The sequence below is a fragment of the Cantharellus anzutake genome, assembly GCF_015039405.1.
Source record: "Cantharellus anzutake strain C23 chromosome Unknown EI90scaffold_4, whole genome shotgun sequence".
NCBI classification, from domain to species: Eukaryota; Fungi; Basidiomycota; class Agaricomycetes; order Cantharellales; family Hydnaceae; genus Cantharellus; species Cantharellus anzutake.
This window is the reverse complement of record NW_024066954.1, coordinates 1,794,674-1,809,367: the sequence shown is the minus strand read 5'-3', so window position 1 is coordinate 1,809,367 and position 14,694 is coordinate 1,794,674. Positions and strand designations below refer to the sequence as shown.

Here is a 14,694-nt window from a genome sequence, read left to right as displayed (position 1 = left end):
ATGAGGTTGTCGACGGTGGAAGAAACCATTTGTTCGTTGGGGAGGAGCAATCGTTTTTTTTTTTTTTTTTTTTCTGGTTCCCGATCGTTGGTCAATATTGTTTTCCAAGAGCGCTAAAAAGACTTTTTATGTTGGAGATTTTATATTTCGTTCGAATTTTCAGGCCAACCACGGGTCATGGAGGGGGGGGGGGAGGGTGAATTGGTATATATATATATTCATAACTTTCTGACATTACAGTAACGATATCTAATCCGATCCGATCTGGCCGTATAACAACGACAAGGGGGGGGGAGAGGGGAATTATTCCGCAAACGCAAAAGCTACGAGGCACCACTGCCAACTCATGCCTCCATGCATGTCGCCAAATTTCTACCGAAAAAAAAAATTGAGTCCAATTTCAAAGGATAGAATGACCCCCCCGTCCGTCCGTCCGTTAGACGTTCAAGAAATTTGAGAGCTTTTTCCGCTAAAAATATCTCTATATCCTGGATACCTTCCAACCTTATTTAACCTTATGAACACAAAGCAAATTTTTCAAGAGGGCGGCTGGAAGGGCTTTTTTTTACCAAATAACGGAGGGGGGGGTGCGGAAGCACCCCGTTGATAAAACCCAAAGACGTTCTTACTCAGTTGTCCCCTTACATCGCTTCCGCTTCCAACAAGGACATGCATGTCACACACACACAACCACTGGAACTCAAAAAGAACCCAAACGCCATGGAGATGACCCAAATCAGAAGGTTCCATACACAGCTTCTTTCAACATCCCATATGCCCCAAGGGTGATGAAGGTGGTGCATCACAAACTTGGCACGTATGTTGTTGATGCGAATGAATCTGGCTACGTGGGCCTCCATTGTCCGGGAAACTCCGCTAACCCATAATTCTTCCAAGTTTTCTGGGAAAGAAAGATTCTTTTTTGTTTTGTTTTTAACCGGCCGTTGGTTGTACAACGTACACCCCCCCCCCCTCCCCCTGATTTTGGAGAGGAAAGAGATTTCTACACCACTTTGTAGCTAGCGGTCGTCAATAGCACACGCCTTCACCACCACCCATTGTCCTGGTGTTCGGGCACACAGACACAGAATGGGGGAAGGATGCGAGTGAGTGAGTGAGCCAGGGCGAGAGGAGGGTGCCCCCCCCCCCCTTCCGCGGCGGCGGCTAGTCCTGTCTTACTAGGAGGCGCCATGCAAACTGGCTGCTGAGAACTCTCTCTGCCCATACCATACCTTTTTGCCCTTATAAATGAAAGATGATATATGACATCCGGCCAGAGGCGAAAAACGGCTGGAGGGGGGGGGGGGGTGCATACGTCAACAAGGGAAAAAACAACAAGAACAAGAACAAGAACGTCCGATGGGTGGCTTTGGAGGATGTTGAAACCCTTTTTCGTCACGAGTTCGAACACGAGTCTTCGCAGGGGAGGTGGCGTATGTACTACGATGCGGCGTAAGGAAAGGGGGGGGGGGGGGGGATTATTCTCTGCCACAACATCCCTCTTTGAACGTCCAGGGTTTTCGCATAGGTGGTTATTCACATGGGTAGTCATTGTGGTAGAACAATTTATGGTCAAAGCCACTGAGGCATATCGGTAGGTTACGGAAACGCCACAGGGTCAACCTTACGATCGAAGATAGTCGGACTAGCTATAGCTACTAGGAGAATTCGATCTGTACTTACATAACCCCATAACTCGCAGGGTTGTTCGGATGCTCCGGAGCTTGAAATGTGTATAGGGTTGGACGGAGTAAGCAACAGCTCGGATAAGAAGCATTTCCGTTCAAGGCAACGCGGTGCATGATCAAGTTATGGAACGAGTTTGTGTGATATATATATCAAGGGCGCATATATGTAGTTAAACTAGTTGCTGGTTCTCAACCAACCCTAGCTATGGTCACAACTATGGGTTCATAGAGGGGAGGGACTTGGGGACGGGGAGCCCTGACATGCATCCATACGAAGACAGATTCCTCTATATATGGGTTGTTCATTGCAATAAGGGTTGGTGGGGTCAGGGACGGGTTGCCCGGGCAGGTATGTAATGGCGTCGATGTGGCACGTGGGTGAAAGGAGTACGTGTGTATCAGGGATTCCATCAGGAGTGGTGATGCAACAAAGTGTGTAAGCAAGTGGGGCGATGACGATGCGGTGGCGGAAGGGCGTGGGTACTGATGGAATCCGGGCCGGGTGGGGCTACATCTTGCCAGAGATAGCCCGGGGCCCTTTCATGGCAGTGCCTTCATTCTAGCAACGCTGAGAAACAAGTTCCGCAGAACAGGGTATTATCAGTTGAGTTGTGTCGCTGACCGGCTATGCGATGCCCTGGTAGTCAATGCAATAGATCGTGGATAGCCAGATGCAGGGGCGGACGCGCGCGCGCGTACTACCCATCTTGGGAACGCGATAATGAGTTGTTGTAGCACTTGACCAGAAATTGTGCTAATTGAAAACCCCTTGTTCTATGAAATTCGATCGTATGGCATTATTACACTTATAGAGGAGATTGATCGTGGGGGGCTCATTGTTAGGCATTGTTTGTAACGGGCGAAAAAGCTGGTAAGGAGGAAAGGAAGACGTCCGCGCGCAGTTGTACCAGTGTTGAAGCCGTAATGGTCAGAAGGAGCACAGTGCATGGAGAGTCGGAGATGAGATGTCGCCATGCATGACGGTCCAGGCCAAGAAGGTTCGGTTCAGTGAGCTAGGGTGACAACCCCCAACGATTTCTTACGTTCTGGCATTCGCTGCATGAACTTGGAGCCATGCACATGCTCATCGACCGTGCAACTGCTATCACTTTTCCAAAAAAAACCTTCAGCTTCTTCAGGTGAGGTGAGGGCGAGCTAGGCTAGCAAACATGACGGTGACGTACGTTGTGATCGTTCGACAGCTAGATCGAGTTCATGTTATCCCGTCGCGCCGTTTTTTAAATTGCTAAAGAGTTGCATTGTCGAACCTAGTCCAGCTCCGACTCCGTGCCAGTTGCTGAGCTATTAATCGGGTACACCTAGGATGGGGGGACGTCGCGGGTAATTTTCGTGGGCGTAGGGTAAAAAGCATCAAAGACCAAGTGATCAGAGTTGACAAGCATTTAATTGCGCCACGGAGCCAAGGCTTGCAGAAATCGTGCAATTCCGTTCCCCGACCCAGATTTAAGTGATTCCGTGGGAAAGATGGTCAAGTGCATAGTAGTACTGGTGATGGAGTTGCCCACAAAGCTGATCACGCTCTGATTTTTTTCTTCTCACATTTATTCGCTGAAATGTATTCGGATCGGACTCGTTTACGTCACCCGAAACCGAGGAAGGCCGGGTTATCAAGCTCTCAGCCTTTTTTTGCCACGTAAACCATGATGTAAAAAACACACATCTTCCAATATCCGCAACGTTTACGTATAAAAAGGCCGCTCATTACTTAGAACCTTCATGCAACGTCTACGTTGCGTCTCTTTCATTATGACCCTGGATTGATGCTTGGCGGTCATGCAAACTGTAGAGAGTGTTGACCGTTATCAATGCAGCGCTGCCCCAGTAACAAACCACCTCTCTGTAGTAGAGAGCAATGACCGCTTCACTTACACAGCCCTGACCGCACCCTCAACCTTTTTAACTACCCAGCGCGCAGCATTGGTGATTGTTTTTTTTTTTTTGAGTCTGGGGCCGGCACCATGAAGCTGTTCTTCACTATCGTACTTGTTGTGACCTCCGCACTCGTTCTCCGTGCATCCTCCATTCCAACGCTAGGTCCCTCCTCGAACCACGTACTCGCCGAATACGAGCTCGCTGTCGAAGCCAAGCAATCGTCCAGCTCACCTTCATCATGGTCTCATGCTCATGGTCCTGCTCCTGCTCCTGCTCATCATCGACATTCGCCTAAAAAATATCGTGGGACTCACTCGGCGCATGTTAGGCGTGTGGACGAGCGGAAGATCGACGTTCGTCGCGATATTACGCCGGGCCGATTTACCCTGCACGATACCCAACGAACAAAGAGGCGTGTCGACCATACCCTGAAACCCTAAACTGAAGATGTTTGATTGTACTTGGACGCAAAAAAAAAAAAAAAAAATACTTACGAACTTGACCGAACTTGTTGGCCACCGGCCCACGAATGATCGACACATGTAATTGTAGGTTCGATCGATGTGTCTGCGATATTATTGGTATCCGCTGAACTCCAGGTTCGCTATAGCTAAAAACGCTCGCTTACGACACAGAAGACGTTTAACCCCCCCAACTGGAATCTAAAAATTTGGTTTTTGAAGATTCGACGGTGTTCCAGATGCCAAATGCAATGAACCCGGCCTATAATTGACCCTCCTTCCAACGTTCCCCCAACGTTCTCCCTTCTCCCTCCCCCTCCCCCTCTCAAGAAAAACCTTTCATATTTTTGGATGTGATCGATCGAAAAGCCCCCTTCGTTCTATCGTCGATTCGAATATAGTCATTGTTCACGTTGTGGTTGTAATTATGTAGCTAGAAATATAGCTTGGAGAAAAAAAAAAACATGCATGCATGCATGCATTGTCAGATCAGGCGTGCTGCACATGTTGCGATCGAATGTACGTCGAGTTGAGCGAGAGATTAGTGGGATGAAAACTTTCCCTTGCATGTATATACAAGTGTGTACGCAATGTGTTCTGTTTGTATATATGGTGGAATTAAGACCCACAGGAAAGAATCGATGTCACGTCATTAATGATCGGACCCCCCTGACCAAGGAATGGGATTCATAGTCTCATCCTGATCTAGATTGATTATATCCGCGGGTGAAGGTACCAGTTAATATATACGTTGTGGGGTCCGGGGATTGTGATAATGCTGTGGAACAACGCATATGCCTTCCTTTGCCATGGTGTTTATAGCCCACCTTACATATGCGATTTCCTAAAGAATAAGCAATATTGGAGGAAACTATCCAAGTAGTACTGCTTCTAGACACGGAGGAACGATTCTGTGAGTTGGCTGTGGGAAGCGGGAGAGGAGAGGGCAACGTCGCTAGTCGAGCTGGGATCGATGGCGCGGATAATATTTTAATTAACAAACCTTCATATTATCTGTGTGTGTGTGTGTGTGTGGGGGGGGGGGGGTCGCCTGAAGCCCCCCCAAAACATTATGGCAGAATCAACAGCACCCATCCACCTAGCAAGGCAAAACCATTAAAAGGAAGTAGAACCCCCCCCACCCCCCCACAGATCGTCGGAGGTTTTTGGAAGTGGTGAATTTGGACTTCAGTGCGTCCCCAGTGCGTGCAGGTGTGTCAAAAGATCAAAAGAATAGAGCGGTCGCTTGAAATCCATTGCAAGAATTGAAGGCGCACGACAGACGATATCCGGCCTCAATATTATGGGCAAGTACGGACGTCCGGGGGTCATGAACCCCGATCGCAAGCTCCAGTGACAGGACATCGTCCTAACAAACCGGAAGGAATATGGACGTAAGGCCCTACCAACAAATCTAGTACTACACACCTGGAGCGGGAACTTACAGAACGAACAGAGGCAACCGGACAACTGGCTAAGCTAAACAGCAGTGCAGTGGGGGGGGTTTTAGTGGCCTGTGATCGGGGCCCGGGAGTCCCACACAAGCGTGCGTAATTGCATTTCCTCACAGTGGCAGTCCCGGTCCAAGTCCTAATCTATTCCCGGGGTTCGTCGATCCCCCAAATACAACGTATCGCAAAAGCTACTCCAAAAAAAAAAAAAAGAAGTACATACGTCCGGACTTTCCCGGGCGAAGCTGTCATTCGTCTCTGCCACACGTTCAACTTTGCAAGCGTAGCCTTACTGACCTCCACTTCTACGTCTAATCAACATGGCTACTGGGTTAGGGACAGAGATTGTTGGGATCGTCAACAAATTACAGGTAAACTTTTGCAAGAGGTCCTTTTGCTTTCACATTCACTAAACGTGCCAAACCACAACGTTATAGGATGTTTTCACCGCCGTGGGCGCTAGTGCATCGGCAATCGACTTACCGCAGATATGCGTTCTGGGAAGTCAGTCAAGTGGAAAGAGTAGCGTGTTGGAGGTATTGCTTTTTCGCGTTTCACTTGTGTTAATTCACAAATGAATCCCCGTCCCCGTCTCCATCCGCTAGAACCTCGTGGGGCGTGATTTCCTTCCTCGTGGGACAGGCATCGTCACGAGGAGACCGTTAGTGAGTGTCAAAGTGGAGGCTAGATAAGGGAATTCTCTCAACACACACAATACCTTATTAGGTTTTGCAACTTATCCATAGACCCGCGACTTCGAAGAAAGGTGACTCGTGTACGTTGGTTTTTCCCCAGAATTGGTCATGCGTTGACTGATCATACTGCTATCTCTTCAAAAAAAAAAAACAAAAAAAAAAACAAAAAAAAAAAGCAAAAGCCCCTACTGCTAATCAGACGAATGAGGATGAGTGGGGCGAGTTCCTTCACCTACCGGGAGAGAAGTTCCATGACTTCTCGAAGATTCGGGCTGAAATCGTTCGCGACACTGAGGCCAAAACTGGTCGTAATGCTGGTGTGTCTCCTCTCCCCAGGACTCATTTCATATATTTATTACTTATCTTTTCGGCTCAGGAATATCTCCCATACCTATCAACCTTCGCGTTTTCTCCCCTAACGGTGACCACCTCCGCCTCGTTCAATTGGCATAGCTAACTTAACTCGATATTAACCTCCCTAGTTCTAACCCTTACATTAGTCGATCTCCCTGGAATAACCAAAGTGCGTGCAATTACATCTGCTTACTTGGTAGGAGAACAAACCGATCGTTCGTAACCCCCCCCCCCCTTCCCCTTCCTCTCTCTCTCTCCCCAGGTACCTGTTGGCGATCAACCTCGTGATATCGAGAAACAAATCCGCGATATGCTCATGAAGTACATTTCCAAGCCAAATGCTGTGATACTCGCCGTGACTGGAGGAAATACAGATCTGGCGAATTCCGACGGATTGAAAATGGCTCGGGAGGTGGATCCGGAAGGTGAGTATTATTGCTTCTCGATTGGCGCTCAGGTTGGTGCCCATATCTCGATTTTTTTTCTCTTCTAGGCACAAGAACCATTGGTGTTCTGACAAAAATCGATCTAATGTGTGTCGACTTGTATCTTTATATTTACATATTCTCAAAAACTTCCGTCTTTTTTTTTCTCTTTATCCAGGGATGCAGGGACGGACGTTATCGATATTTTAGCTGGTCGTATCATCCCTCTACGGCTAGGATATGTCCAGTGGTGCGTGTGCTGAAAAAAAAAAAACCACCAACTTAACTTAAACCCTGTTTCGTCACAAGGTAAATCGAGGTCAACGCGATATTGATTCTTCGCGCAGTATATCGGCAGCTCTCGAAGCGGAGCGTGCATTTTTCGAATCACATTCTAGTTATTCCGGCAAAGCGCAGTATTGTGGAACACCATACCTTGCACGCAGGCTCAACTTGGTTCGTCATTCCTTTTTTGTCTTCGCCGTCCAGCGAAGGTTTTATGGCGTTTTTATTTTTATTTTATTTTTGTTTTTATATTTTGGCCGTTGTGATACTCAAGATCCTGATGCATCACATCAAAGCAACCCTTCCCGATATCAAAGTTCGCATATCCGAGCAGCAAAAGAAGTTCTCTGCCGAGTTGCAATCATTAGGGGGACCTATCGCAGACAGTTCGGTAGGTATTCATCCCGTGTTTTTTTTTTTGGGTGGTTCTGACAGCGGTTTTTTTTTAAATGCACTTTTGAATGTCTAGGGCAGTGTAGTCCTCTCTGCTATAACGGAGTTTTCAGCCGAGTTCCGTGGAGCCATCGATGGGAATCGTGATGACTTGGCTCAGAACGAACTTGCTGGGGGCGCGCGGATTAGTTTTGTGTATCATGAACTGTACAGCAACGCCATCAAATCGTTCGATCCATTTGACCAAGTGAAGGATGGTGACATTCGGACTATTCTCTACAATTCATCCGTAAGTTTGATGTTTTCTGGAATGGTGAGAGCAACGTTGTTGATGATGAAGTATATCTTAAGGGATCTACTCCAGCCCTTTTCGTAGGCACTACAGCCTTTGAAGTGATTGTCAAGCAGCAAATTCGGCGCCTTGAGGAACCGAGTTTGAAGTGCTGTCAGCTTGTATATGATGAACTAACACGAATCCTAGGAGAGATCTTACCGCGCATAGTAAGTACGAATTTTTTAGTTGCAAGCTCTTAAGCGTGAGCTGATTTTTTTTTTTTAAAATCGAATTTCTTCAGCAAGTCCTGAAGCGCTACCCGGAGCTGGAGAAGAGACTGCAAATTGTTGTAATCAATTTTTTCAAGAGCGCAATGGACCCGACGACCAAGCTAGTATCCAACCTAGTCTCGTGCGTATCAGCCAGTCCCACAAGATGACTGTTCTCGACCTAACAACAAAGATTTTCTCCAGAATGCAGGCTTGCTACATTAACACAACCCATCCCGATTTTTTAAATGGTCATAAGGTCAGGACTCAGCTACCGAACGTGGAGGGGCTTTATACTGAGCGCATTTTCTTCTTTTTTTTTTCGGGCAGGCCATGTCTATCGTAATGGAGAGAATAAACGCCAATAAGCCGCCGCCGCCAGCCCCCGATCCCAAACAAAGTCGTGGAGCGATCAACAACAACAAGGATTTAGATGTCGATCTCCCAAAGGAGGAGCAGAGTTTCTTCGGTTCGTTCTTTTCGAAGGGCAAGACCAGTAAGCGAGCTCTTGTGAATGGACGGCCTGAGTCTCCGGTTCGTAATTTCGTTTGGGGCACATTTGAAAAGTATCAACTCGCTGTTCAACATCTGCTAGGCATCAGGTTCCCCCGCAACGGCTATCATGGATCAACCTCCTCCAGTGATCCGACCTCAGATGGCATTGAACGAGCGAGAACAGATGGAAACAGAAGTCATCAGTAAGGATTGTTCATGATAGGCGTTTGCGCTTTCAGCACTCGAGTCTCTCCTAACTTTTCTTTTTCCCTTTTCTCAAGAATTGCTCATCCATTCGTACTTCAACATCATCAAGCGTGAAATGATCGATATGGTACCTAAATCTGTCACGCTGACGCTTGTCAATCATTCCAAGGACAATCTTCAGAAGGAGTTGTTGCAGGAACTTTATAAGCCGGATGTTCTGAACGAGCTGTTGAAGGAGAGTAGTGTAGTCGTGGAACGTCGACAGGAGGTTGTCAAGATGCTTGCGGCCCTCAACAAGGCTGAAGAGTGAGCGTCTTCGCCCATAGATTTTGGATAAAAATACTGAAGCGTGCCTTCCTAGGATCGTAGCCTCTGTGTGAACACCTCATGATCTGTAGACCCCTTTCCTTTCTTGAACTAACTTACTAGTATAATGACAGTCCAATCTCGTTTGTTGCCTTCCTTTGGATCTCTTGAATACCATTTCCCTCCTTATTTCTACATCTGCCCCCTGAACAATCTGACCATAAACGGCTGCGATTGAGACTACGCAATGCTCATTACCGTATTTAGGTTCAGCTTCTGGGGATTGCCGGACTCAGGCACCGCCTTCAACCTGCGTTTCGTTCGTTCGCAGTTTCACTAAATGTCTAGATACACTCAGATACCAGCTCATCCATCAGAGGAGAGATGGAGGCCGCTTTTGAAGGCTCAGATGATGAGGCTGACGAGGGTGTAAACGATGTCTCGAGACCTCTTATTCAGCCGCATCAGCATCAAGACTCTCAATCCCACCCTCTACAGACGAGCTCAAACGATCCTTTTCATACGCCTTCGCTTCATTCTTCAACTCGTTCTCTTCCCGGAGGCTATAATTTCGAATACGATTATGCCAACATGCCACCTCCCGGATCGCCACCTCGGCCATCTGCGCTTGCGCTGCCAAACTCGTACGGCAACACGAATGGCCTATTACCGACGGATCCTCCAGCTCGTCCAACGATTAGCCGGCCTGGTTTATTCCGAAGGGCACTCGGCGCCGTCCTGCCTACACACTATGCGCATGATACTCATGGTGGAGGCCTCGGCAATGATGGAGTATTCGGCAACGTCGTTGCTAAGCCTGGAGGCCCACCCCCTATGAGGGTGAACTTGGTGTATCCGCTGATGATCCACACTGGTCTCCTGAAGATGCTCGGAAAGACGCGCCACCGGTGAGTATATTCCGCTATTTTTTAATTCTATAACCCCCGTGCATTGAATCGGACCCCCCGGCGGCTACCTAGTCTTACCAGACGGCGCAAGCGGACGCAGTTCCTCCGTATTGGGAAAATACTATCCTTGCACCCAGTGGCCCAATGGACGGTGATATGATCATTGACGGTCTTCCTGTCGGGAGTGTGTTCTCCTTCATGTGGAATCTCCTTGTCTCGGTGTCGTTCCAATTCGTTGGCTTCCTTCTCACGTTCCTCCTTCACACCACACATGCAGCCAAGTTTGGGAGTAGAGCCGGCCTTGGTATCACGTTCATTCAGTATGGTTTTTATATGAGGAGTTCAGACGCTGTCGTCCCCGTGGCTGGCGATGACCCAATCACTGCTTCTTGGGGTGGCCCAGGAAGTGAAACGACTTCATCCTCTGTCCGGAGTATCCTTCCCCGGTTATTGAGCATCGCCAGCACTATCCCTCCGCCCGGCGCAAACATCACGTCAGTAGTTCATGATCTGAGCGAACCGAATGGGGGGGAGATTTCTTTTACTCCCAATGACTGGTTCTCCTTCATGATGATGACGCTAGGATGGTTCATTCTCATCACTTCGTTCCTCGGGTTTTGGCGGGTTAGGCGATGGGAGTGGAACGTTCAACGGAGCACAATGGTTGAGAGGGAAGCTACGCCCGAGGATCTGGTGCAACATTCTCAAGTATTGAGGACCCTCGAGCACGCGTTTGGGATGGGTGCTTATAGTCTAAGCCCTTATCAACCACACGAGCACCAGCGAGACGTTGAAGCGACTGTCCCTCGTACGTCTCTCCCCGAACCGATTTCAGATGGGAGCGATGACGTGAACTCTGCAGCCGAGGACAGCAATCAGGGACGCCATGTGCGATTTTTGTTTGGACGGTGATTGGGCATCCTGTTTCAACGCTTTTTCGCTTATGCCAGTGTTTTGCTCGGTCTTCCATTACTTACATTCTAGCTTCCCATATTCTTTGCCGCTGGGACTTTCATAAACACACCCAACTTCATCCATCAAGGCTTCCAAGTTTGTATTATTAGAGCAACTTTATCTTAACATTGTGATCGCTCCGGGCACTTGCATAGGATCTACCCTTCGTGCAAGTGACGACTCTGTTCAATGTTGACTGTAGAGACAAGGGTGCCGGAGAAGCGTGATAATTTGATGCGTCCCACTTACCTGTCGCATTTGCAACAGTATGCTAAGCCGCCATGGCCAAGGGTGTCACCTCTGCGTATTGGCAACTGGTGTCCAAGTGCCATTTTGGCTCTTAAGAACTTGGGGTTACGCACACTGCGCCCAACTTGCAATCTGCCTTCAATGGTAGGGCCATGGATAATTTCCATGGCTCAGCATCCCGGAAGAGGTCGAGGTTGGCCTCAATTGGTTAGTAGGTCAATCGTATGGTTTCTTCAAATTACGGATTGGGAACGAGCGCCTAGTGTTCTCGTTGTCGCGTAGATGTCACTGGTCAGAGATGCGTATTGGGGCGTACTCAATGTACGCTAACTGTGGCGAAGCATCTCCTAAAAAAACGGAGGGAGGGTCATGGATAGTTCAGTCTGAGCTTTTCACGCCAGCCAAGAAACGGTGACAGCCATACACGGCCTATGCAGGAAGTTCATCTGCCTTTCGGAAATCGGGAATCGCCATCCTGTTTGTCTATTTTTGAGGAAGCAAAACTCAATTTCATGGAAACCTGAAAGAATATTAGAGGACATATGCTGACATCAAGAGTCTTCCACACATGTCAACCACCCGATCGATACATACAGACTTCAAAGCTTTCTAACCTGGCCAGCAGTGAATCCAAGCGCCCCTAATGCACCCCGTACTGGGCCTGATGTAAGGTCTCGCGCACGGGGACCAGCGATAGCATTTATCATCCTGAGGTAGGTTCATAAGAATGTCGTATGCGAACTCAGCAAGTAACTACACGTACGGTTCTGGGCCACAGACTAGGAAAAGCACTTTTTCGGGCAGCTGTGGAGAGGATGAAGTGGTGTGAGAGGGGCGCGACAAGTATGAGAAGGGGTTTAGCCAAGAAAGGAGCGAGCTTTTAGACGGCAATGAGCGGCCCCAAAGCCCAAGTTCCTCCAATGTAGCATTGATGTCCCGCTTTGTTATCCGGCCGATATGCAAAGGCTTGAATGAGGCATCACTGTACGCAAAAGAGGATGGATGTGGACTGTCGACGAAGACTTTGAGGGTAAAAGCACCAGGATGAGACTGTTCAAGAGATCGGAGTGTTGAGAGAATAATAGGTGGTGGGAGTTCTTCGGGATTAGGGGAAGAATGAAGCAGGGTGATGTGTGGCTTGGTCACCGCTTTACCCGAACCGTCCTGCAGAAAGAGGTGAAGCAGCTGGAAGAACGGCGTGATGCCGGTTCCACCAGAGATCTATGTAGCATGAAATTCACGGCATGGCCAGCCTCAGACATCAACTATCAGCGATAAAAGGCACTTAACTGCCCACCATGATAATTTGATCCCAGTCATTCTCCATTTCTTTGGCCAAACTCAAGGTGGGGACTGGGCCGCGAATCTCGACAGTGTCACCAACGTTCTTGGAATGTAACCACCTTCCGACCTCTCCACCTTCATACCGTTTGATCCAGAAAACCATTTCCCCATTCTTTTCCACCCCAAACAATGGAGTATACGGGCGTTCTATCTGAAGATCGTCATCTTTGATGTAGACCGAATATATTGGATGACAGTCCTCAGGAGCTAAAGCTTTCGGTATGGAGAGTGTAATTAGTTTGGTAGCAGGGCCGCTTTCCTTGGACTCAATTATGGACGCAGGGATAAAATGCTGGTATGAGAGTGGCTGGTCAGCCGCAATGCTCGCATGACTCCATGGAGGGTTGGTGAATAAAGAATACGAGATAAAAACAAAGACGGCAGAGGACACTCCTATAGTTAACTGCTTTATAGACTGATGTGAGACGCGCCGCACTGCGCCTGTGAGGCATCGCACGCGGGAGTTGGAGACCTGGCTCCCATTAGGCGCCCATCGCGTGCAGGTTTGCCGAAGAAGCATCACGGGAAGTTCCGTAATGTCGAGATCATTCAACCGGCGCACCCAATTTGGATGAAAGGGTCATGTGATGGTCCCAGAATGGCAACAAATAAATGATAATCGGCCTCCGATTTCCTAAACAGGTTAATCACATGACCCGGCAAGCCATTCATTCAAATCGGACGCACCGATTTTCTTTCGCTTGTTGTAGCTTGGAGAAACTCCTCCTGAGCTACAGACCCTAGTGCAGGACTTCCATGTGTACGGATCTCGTCTCTCTCTCGTTTGCGTTCACTCATTCTCTTCGTAGCACGTTGCAAACACAAGTAGAGAATATTGAACTAGTCCAGAGAAAGCATGTTGTTACTCGGACCATTCAAGCGCCCGATATAACACAGCAAATAACGAATATGAAGAATTGCCTAAACGGTTTTATTCGTCGATTCCAGGTTCGCACGCTTGAATAATTGAATCCTGAATAATCATGTCCGCCATAGCTAAGAATATCGATTTTAATTCTGCTTCGTACCGAGCACGCATCAGTTCAATGTACGTGTCTGCATAGATACTTACGGACTTCCTAATCACTCATGTTCCTAGCCGAGATATTGAAACTGAAGCGGGCTCCGGCTGAGCACATTTATGTGAAAAGCAAATCAGAGTGTCTACCAGGCACGCGGGTTAAGATTCAAGAATCCCTACTCAAACACCTGAAGGAGCCTGGGAACCGATTCGTTTGGCTACGGGGATCTCCTGGGATGGGAAAAACTGCGATCTCCATGAGTATTGCATCCATTCTTGAGCAAGAGGGCGTCCTGGCAGCGTCATATTTCTGGGACAAGAACCGGAAGGGATCGGGCTTGGATTCTATTGAACAATTCCCCTCTACCCTTGCCTGCCAACTTGCATCCTTCAACGAGGACTTCAGATTGTCACTCGTCAGACACCTTCAGAGGCCGGGTTTGGCCTTGTTCCAGGATTTACCACTAGAAAAACAAATGAAGACTCTAGTGATTGAGCCCATACGTAACCTGAAGGATATATTCCCTTCGGATACTAAAGATCGCTTCGTCATCGTTTTGGATGGTCTTGATGAGTGCGGCAATCAGGAGACACTTGAGTCCTTGATGGGGATGGTACTTGGTCTTCGGGAGCTCCCACAGGCATTTGCTGTGCTGGTAAGCTGTCGTCCTGAGCAAGGAGTCATTTCAGCTTGGTTTGAAGCTCAAAATGGGGGCCTTGTCATACCATGGGAAGATGTGAACCAGATAGCCTATGATGAGGGTTTCCATACAGTTTGCCGTATTGTGGAAGAAGGTCTTCAGGATGTCATTAGAAAATCTTCATGGAAACCACCACTTTGGGAAATTCATGCGATTGCCCGGGCTTGCCGCGGGTTGCCTGTTATAGCATCAATCCGGGTTCGTGACGTCTGCCAGCGGACACGGCGTGGTCACACCCTACAGTCAGCATTTCGGGGCTTGCTTAGTGTCACTGATACACCTGCTGACCTCAACCAGGAATACTTGCGAATCCTTTGGCAA

The 14,694-nt window shown here is 48.3% G+C and overlaps 5 protein-coding genes across 5 annotated transcripts; 4 read left to right on the top strand and 1 right to left on the bottom strand.

Moving 5' to 3' along the window:
- Positions 1-3,484: 3,484 nt before the first annotated feature.
- Positions 3,485-4,068, top strand: EI90DRAFT_3034650 (uncharacterized protein). Its single transcript, XM_039058554.1, has one exon. It carries the CDS (start codon positions 3,668-3,670, stop codon positions 4,019-4,021), a length of 354 nt encoding a protein of 117 aa, XP_038922556.1. The 5' UTR covers positions 3,485-3,667; the 3' UTR covers positions 4,022-4,068.
- A 1,745-nt stretch (positions 4,069-5,813) lies between these two features.
- EI90DRAFT_2905411 (Dynamin central region-domain-containing protein) lies at positions 5,814-9,200 on the top strand (the record flags this gene model as incomplete). Its single annotated transcript, XM_039054205.1, has 19 exons — positions 5,814-5,864; positions 5,931-6,029; positions 6,099-6,158; positions 6,220-6,268; positions 6,365-6,505; positions 6,565-6,609; positions 6,671-6,711; positions 6,805-6,967; positions 7,036-7,075; positions 7,146-7,221; positions 7,277-7,423; positions 7,527-7,643; positions 7,722-7,934; positions 7,997-8,146; positions 8,221-8,330; positions 8,393-8,447; positions 8,519-8,734; positions 8,784-8,886; positions 8,965-9,200. 19 exons carry the CDS (start codon positions 5,814-5,816, stop codon positions 9,198-9,200), a joined length of 2,112 nt encoding a protein of 703 aa, XP_038922555.1.
- A 253-nt stretch (positions 9,201-9,453) lies between these two features.
- EI90DRAFT_3034643 (uncharacterized protein) lies at positions 9,454-11,106 on the top strand. Its single transcript, XM_039058553.1, has 3 exons — positions 9,454-10,000; positions 10,036-10,104; positions 10,177-11,106. The coding sequence occupies exons 1-3, from the start codon at positions 9,581-9,583 to the stop codon at positions 11,014-11,016; spliced, it is 1,329 nt and encodes a 442-aa protein (XP_038922554.1). The 5' UTR covers positions 9,454-9,580; the 3' UTR covers positions 11,017-11,106.
- A 468-nt stretch (positions 11,107-11,574) lies between these two features.
- EI90DRAFT_2965962 (uncharacterized protein) lies at positions 11,575-13,171 on the bottom strand (the record flags this gene model as incomplete). The annotated part of the gene is made up of 3 exons (XM_039055549.1): positions 11,575-12,015; positions 12,071-12,528; positions 12,605-13,171. The coding sequence occupies 3 exons, from the start codon at positions 13,169-13,171 to the stop codon at positions 11,907-11,909; spliced, it is 1,134 nt and encodes a 377-aa protein (XP_038922553.1). The 3' UTR covers positions 11,575-11,906.
- Positions 13,172-13,692: 521 nt separating this feature from the next.
- EI90DRAFT_1759380 (uncharacterized protein) lies at positions 13,693-14,599 on the top strand. Its single transcript, XM_039052156.1, has 3 exons — positions 13,693-13,699; positions 13,751-14,328; positions 14,408-14,599. Exons 2-3 carry the CDS (start codon positions 13,909-13,911, stop codon positions 14,411-14,413), a joined length of 426 nt encoding a protein of 141 aa, XP_038922552.1. The 5' UTR covers positions 13,693-13,699; positions 13,751-13,908; the 3' UTR covers positions 14,414-14,599.
- Positions 14,600-14,694: the final 95 nt, after the last annotated feature.